This window comes from Aegilops tauschii, chromosome 2, assembly GCF_002575655.3.
Source record: "Aegilops tauschii subsp. strangulata cultivar AL8/78 chromosome 2, Aet v6.0, whole genome shotgun sequence".
Classification (NCBI taxonomy): domain Eukaryota; kingdom Viridiplantae; phylum Streptophyta; class Magnoliopsida; order Poales; family Poaceae; genus Aegilops; species Aegilops tauschii.
The window spans coordinates 590,253,874-590,259,999 of NC_053036.3; the positions used below are offsets into that span (position 1 = coordinate 590,253,874).

Sequence of the window (6,126 nt, forward strand, 5' to 3'; positions counted from 1 at the left end):
GTATCGATCCATCGATCGAAGGTGACGGGCAGGGTTTCTCGCATCGCATGCATCGCTCTGGCTCATGCGTGCAACCTCACCGTCCGATCAAAGTATATATATATATATATATACTCACATACTACTATTAAAATCTTAAGTAGAGTGAACGCTATACCTTCCTCCAGACCAATATGAATTATGCTTTCACTTTTTCCAGGGATGTAGGTTGCTCTTCCTATTTTGGTGCCAACACATAAATACAACCGAGTTCTTCCCGCCTAGCCCCTGTTCCGGTGATGCATTTAGCATCGTTGGTGGACGTGTGAAGGTGTGTCTTCAATTGATCCGTCTTTGGTGGATTTACTCGGATCTGTTTGTCATTCGTCTAACGTTCGTGTGCCTTCACGTTGGATTCTTCGGATCTACGCTACTCTTCATCGGCGGCGGTTGCGGTTATGGTGCACTGGTCCTATGGGGCCTTAGTACGACGACTTTCCTACTTTCTACCACAACAAGTTTTGCCTTGCTCCGGCAAGAGAGGGGTGATGACAGCGGCACGCCTTCGGCTCGCTTCAGTTCTTGTAGTCGTTGCAAGGTGGTTTACGGATCTGGATGTAATTTTTATTATTTCTGATGTTCGTTGTACTATCATGTTTAGATGAATAGTAGATGGGGTGCAAAGGTGACAATTTTCCTAAATGTGATAATTATGTTGCACTTGGCATTGCGGTGAATAACGGCTGTCTCAACGAGTTTGTTAGATGGGGTGCAAAGGTGACAATTTTTGTAAATGTGATATTTATGTTGCGTTTGGCATTGCGGTGAATAACGGCAACCCCGTTTGGCCAACTCGTTTTAGCCTGTTTCGGCCTTTGTTTCACCCACTTTGTCATACATTTGCGGCTAATTTTCCACGACAAAATGTAAAATAAGCATGTCGACATTATCTTCGGGAGAGTTTTTCGTTGGATAGATGGCAAACACCACTAAAATATTAGGAACATTTTATATTGAGTCAATGTAAACATTCATTAGTGGTAAACCTGGGCCCTTGTAATTTGTTCGTTCCGACCTTTGAACGTGGTTAGAAGCCAGTCTAGACTTAGCTCAGTTAAGGGATATGTATTAATTCAAATTCATATGGTACTAGACCAATCAACCGGACGCATGCATTAGCATGTACTAGACCAGTCATCGTAGTCTATTTTTTCGCCGGATGTGGCATCTTTTTCTACATTTTGTTTGTTTTGGGTTCTGTTTGTGAGCTAGTACAGGACCTGAGATCTTGTTTCCATGCTTTTATTTAATAGTTTTGCTAAGTATCAGTCCACTGAGACTTTGTTATGTCTCAGTCGATACTATCTCCTTTGATTTTGTATGGAGATTCGTGCAAAAATTTGTTTTCAGTTTTTCTTTTTTCTTCTTACATGCTATATCATTTGACGGAGACTTGATTAAATCTCAGTCGACTGAGACCTAGCCATGTCCTTTATTTAATAATTAAGCTGCATGCATCACTCTAATGCAGAGGCCGGGGTCTTTGCTCCTTTCCAGAAAAAAAGTACTACACTGTTAATTCAAACATCAAGTTGTGTAGTACTAAATTATACTATCAATTCAAACATCAAGTTGTGTAGTACTCCCTCTGTAAAAAAAATATAAGAGTGTTTAGATCACTAAAGTAGTGATGTAAACGCTCTTATATTTCTTTACGGAGGGAGTACTAAATTCACAATGCGGCGTTCCCATTTCATCCTCTGCTCACCAGTACTATCAACGATGCTGCCACTACTAAGTGCTGGTTCTTCTCTTCTGGACGGGGCGAAAATGGCATGCATGGTCAACTTAACTCAGTTCGCAAGAGAAACAATGTCTGTCAATCCGCTCGTCCACCTACCTCAGGAAATGTGTTTTGACTCGTCCTAGCTAGCTTGCTAATCCTACATTCACAAAATGCATGCACGCATGCATCGCCCTCCAGTTCTCTATATAACACTCAGACATCTGCTCATCCAGCCTCACCACCCAATAATCACACACTACCATGTTTGTACCTTTGCCCAAGAACACCCATACCGCACGTCCAAGATTCCTAGTACGTACGTGCGACTAAGCAATTAAGCTCTCCTCTACGCTCATTTTTCATTGTCGACATGAAGATCACCGTGCACTCGTCCAAGGCCGTCAAGCCCGACTACGGCGCCTGCGGCGTCGCTCCGGCCAGCACCGCCGACGTCGTCCCGCTCACCGTGCTCGACAAGGCCAACTTTGACACGTACATCTCGGTGATCTACGCCTTCCGTGCATCGGCGCCGCCCAACGCCGTCCTCGAGGCCGGGCTGGCCAGGGCTCTGGTGGACTACCGCGAGTGGGCCGGGCGGCTCGGCGTGGACCCCAATGGCGAACGCGCGATCATGCTCAACGACGCCGGCGCGCGGTTCATGGAGGCGACGGCCGACGTGGCGCTCGACAGCGTCATGCCGCTCAAGCCCACGCCGGAGGTGCTCAACCTGCACCCCAGCGGCGACGACGGGCCCGAGGAGCTCATGCTCATCCAGGTCACCCGATTCGCGTGCGGCTCACTCGTCGTGGGGTTCACCACGCAGCACATCGTGTCCGACGGCCGCTCCACCGGCAACTTCTTCGTCGCGTGGAGCCAGGCCACCCGCGGCTCCGCCATCGACCCCGTCCCGGTGCACGACCGCGCTTCCTTCTTCCAACCCCGCGAACCGCTGCACGTCGAGTACGAGCACCGTGGCGTCGAGTTCAAACCCTACAAGAAGGTGTACGACGATATTGTCTGTGGAGACGGCGACGACGAAGACGACGAGGTGGTGGTGAACAAGGTGCACTTCAGCCGGGAGTTCATCTCCAGGCTCAAGGCGCAGGCGTCGGCTGGCGCGCCCAGGCCCTGCAGCACCCTGCAGTGCGTGGTGGCGCACCTGTGGCGGACCATGACGATGGCGCGCGGGCTCGACGGCGGGGAGAGCACCAGCGTCGCCATCCCGGTGGACGGGAGAGCGCGGATGAGCCCGCAGGTGCCGGACGGATACACCGGCAACGTCATCCTCTGGGCGCGGCCCACCACCACGGCGGGGGAGCTCGTGGCCAGACCAGTGAAGCACGCGGTGGAGCTCATCAGCCGGGAGGTGGCCCGGATCAACGACGGCTACTTCAAGTCCTTCATCGACTTCGCCAACTCCGGCGCGGTGGAGAAGGAGCGGCTTCTGGCGACGGCCGACGCGGCGGAGATGGTGCTGAGCCCCAACATCGAGGTGGATAGCTGGCTGCGGATCCCGTTCTACGACATGGACTTCGGCGGCGGCCGGCCGTTCTTCTTCATGCCCAGCTACCTGCCGGTGGAGGGCCTGCTCATCCTGCTGCCGTCCTTCTTGGGCGATGGCAGCGTGGACGCCTACGTGCCACTCTTGAGCCGCGACATGAACACCTTCAAGAACTGCTGCTACACCCTCGACTAGCTCCGCTTTGCACGTACCTGCCATGCATGTGCTAATGTGTGCCTGATGTTGGATCCGTGTATGTATAGCTAGTTGCCTAGATTTTTTTTTTCAAGTTCTTGATTGAATTGTACATGATGTTTTGTGATAGTAAATAAACAAAGTTAAAATATTCAGAAGATGGTGAACATGATCAAGGGAAATGATTTGCTGACTTCTCGTCTTGTCTCATATTCATATACACGAATGGAAGGACTGTTGTGCCGGTGTTAGCGGTACTGGGACTAAGAATGGGGGCGGAGCTAGGAGATGGCCGGCACAGAGGAGGGAAAAGAGAGAAGAGGAGCAAGGGAAACTGGGTAGGTTGGAAGGAAGATTTGGTGTGATCTTTGTTGGGGCTGGGCTGTTACGGACACCGCCGAGCCGCCCCATATTCGTCTAAAGTAGGGCTGGATATGAAACGTGCCGGTCAGCCTAGGGATTTAAGACCAGTTTGAGTTGCCCGTCCTTGTTTTTTTTTCATCGAACACTACCCGGGCCGTCCGTCCGTCCGGTCGTTTGATGGGAGTTTAAGGCTCCTGGCTATAGTTGCTCTAACTTGAGAAAATTCCACGAATGATGCTCCTGACAAACCGAACGCGCCCGCTCGTTGTCTGATCGTTGCTTCTTTCGTCTCCGGCGATTTCCATAGCTTAATTAAACACGAACTTAGGGTAACTCCAAGACACGGTGCATTTCATCCCTTTTTTGTTCGTTTGGATTTCTGTGTACAAAAATAATGGCCTAACACGTGCAGGTAAATCAATTTTTTTTGAACACAGTACAGACGCAAGCGCTCATATACACGCACATACACTCATCTCTATGAACACACACACATACCCTATCCCTATGAGCACCTCCAAAAGACTGAGCCGGCATATCATCTTAAAATTTACGAAGTCACCGTAGGCACCTCGTCGTCGACGGGAACGTCTCCTCCCACTGAATACACATTGCTGGAAATCCTGAAATAATCCAGGAATAAATGCGAGCACCAGGACTTGAACCCTGGTGGGCTGGGGATGCCACAGTCCCTCTAACCATCCAACCACAGGTTGATTCGCAAATCAAATTTATTTTCACTTGGTGTCTGTGTGGACGCAAATCCTCAACAAATTTGGGCCGGATTTGCATCCACGCGAACGTCAGATGGGCCTGACGAGCCTGGCCCACTTGCTATTGACCAAACAACCGCTGAACCGTCCTTTTCAATGCACGCGTGCGGGGGGTGTCCACCATGCCCACTCCTCTCCCTCTCTGCCCCAGCCGCCCGACAACCCTAGCCACCGCCGTCCACCATGTTTCGGAGGTGGACCGGAGCACATGACCACAAGGTGGGCTCCTCCTCAGGGCACCTCCACGCAACCAACTTCATCGTGGCACCGCAGGTGTTGTGACACCGGTGCGCGATTGCATCTACGTGTCGGTTTGATATGTCTCCGACGTATCTACAATTTTTTATTGTTTCATGTTATTATAGTAACAATCTTGGATGTTTTATATGCATTTACAAGCAGTTATATATCATTTTTTGGCTAACCTATTAACTTAGTGCCCAGTGTCAGTTGCTGTTTTTAGCCTTTTTTGCTTTTTCAGAATATTAGTACCAAACGAAGTCCAAATGCCACGAAACTTTTTGGAGATTTTTTTGGGACAAAAAAGACACTAGAAGCTCCGGGAGAGGCCAGAAGATGAAGCGTGCGCCGACGAGGCACCAGGGGGCGCCGGGGGGTAGGCGCGCCCTGGTGGCTGGTGGGCCCACGTGGCCCCGTTTGACCTAATTCCGCGTCTATAAATTCTCTAAACTTGGAAAACCAACAGAGAGCCAACCAAAATAATTTTTCCGCCGCCGCAAGTTCCAGAACCACGAGATCCCATCTGGAGACCTTTTTCGGCACTCTGCCAGAGGGGGATTCGATCACGGAGGGGCTCTACATCAACCTTGATGCCCTTTCAATGATGTGTGAGTAGTTTACCACAGACCTACGGGTCCATAGTTAGTAGCTAGATGACTCTCTCTCTCTCTCTCTCTCTCTCTCTCTCTCTCTCTCTCTCTCTCTTTGATCTTCAATACAATGTTCTTGGAGTTCTATTTGATGTAATCACTTTTGCGGTGTGTTTGTTGGGATTCGATGAATTGTGAGTTTATGATCAAATTGTCCATGAATATCATTTGAATTTTCTCTGAACTATTTATGCATGATTGTTATAACTTCGTATTTTTCTCCGATCTATTGATTTGGTTTGGCCAACTTGATTGACTTTTCTTGCAATAGGAGAGGTGCTTTGTAATAGGTTCGATCTTGCGGTGCTTAGTCCCAGTGACAAAGGAACATGGCACGTATTTGTATCATTGCCATTAAGGATGAAAATATGGGGATTATTCATGCGTTAGTTTACTTTGCCTACATCATGTCATCTTTCTTAAGGCGTTATTCCGTTCTCTATGAACTTAATACTCTAGATGCATGTTGGATAGTGGTCGATGTGTGGATTAATAGTAGTAGATGAAGGCAAGAGCCGGTCTACTTATCTCGGACGTGATGCCTATATACATGATCATTGTCTTGGATATCGTCATGATTATTTGTTTTTCTATCAATTGCCCAATAGTAATTTGTTTACCCACCGTATCATATTTTCA

General features: G+C 49.0%; 1 protein-coding gene across 1 annotated transcript; it reads left to right on the top strand.

The window, feature by feature from the left end:
- The first annotated feature begins 2,029 nt into the window (after positions 1–2,029).
- Positions 2,030–3,922, top strand: LOC109754903 (agmatine coumaroyltransferase-1-like). The gene has a single exon (XM_020313794.4). It carries the CDS (start codon positions 2,136–2,138, stop codon positions 3,459–3,461), a length of 1,326 nt encoding a protein of 441 aa, XP_020169383.1. The 5' UTR covers positions 2,030–2,135; the 3' UTR covers positions 3,462–3,922.
- Positions 3,923–6,126: the final 2,204 nt, after the last annotated feature.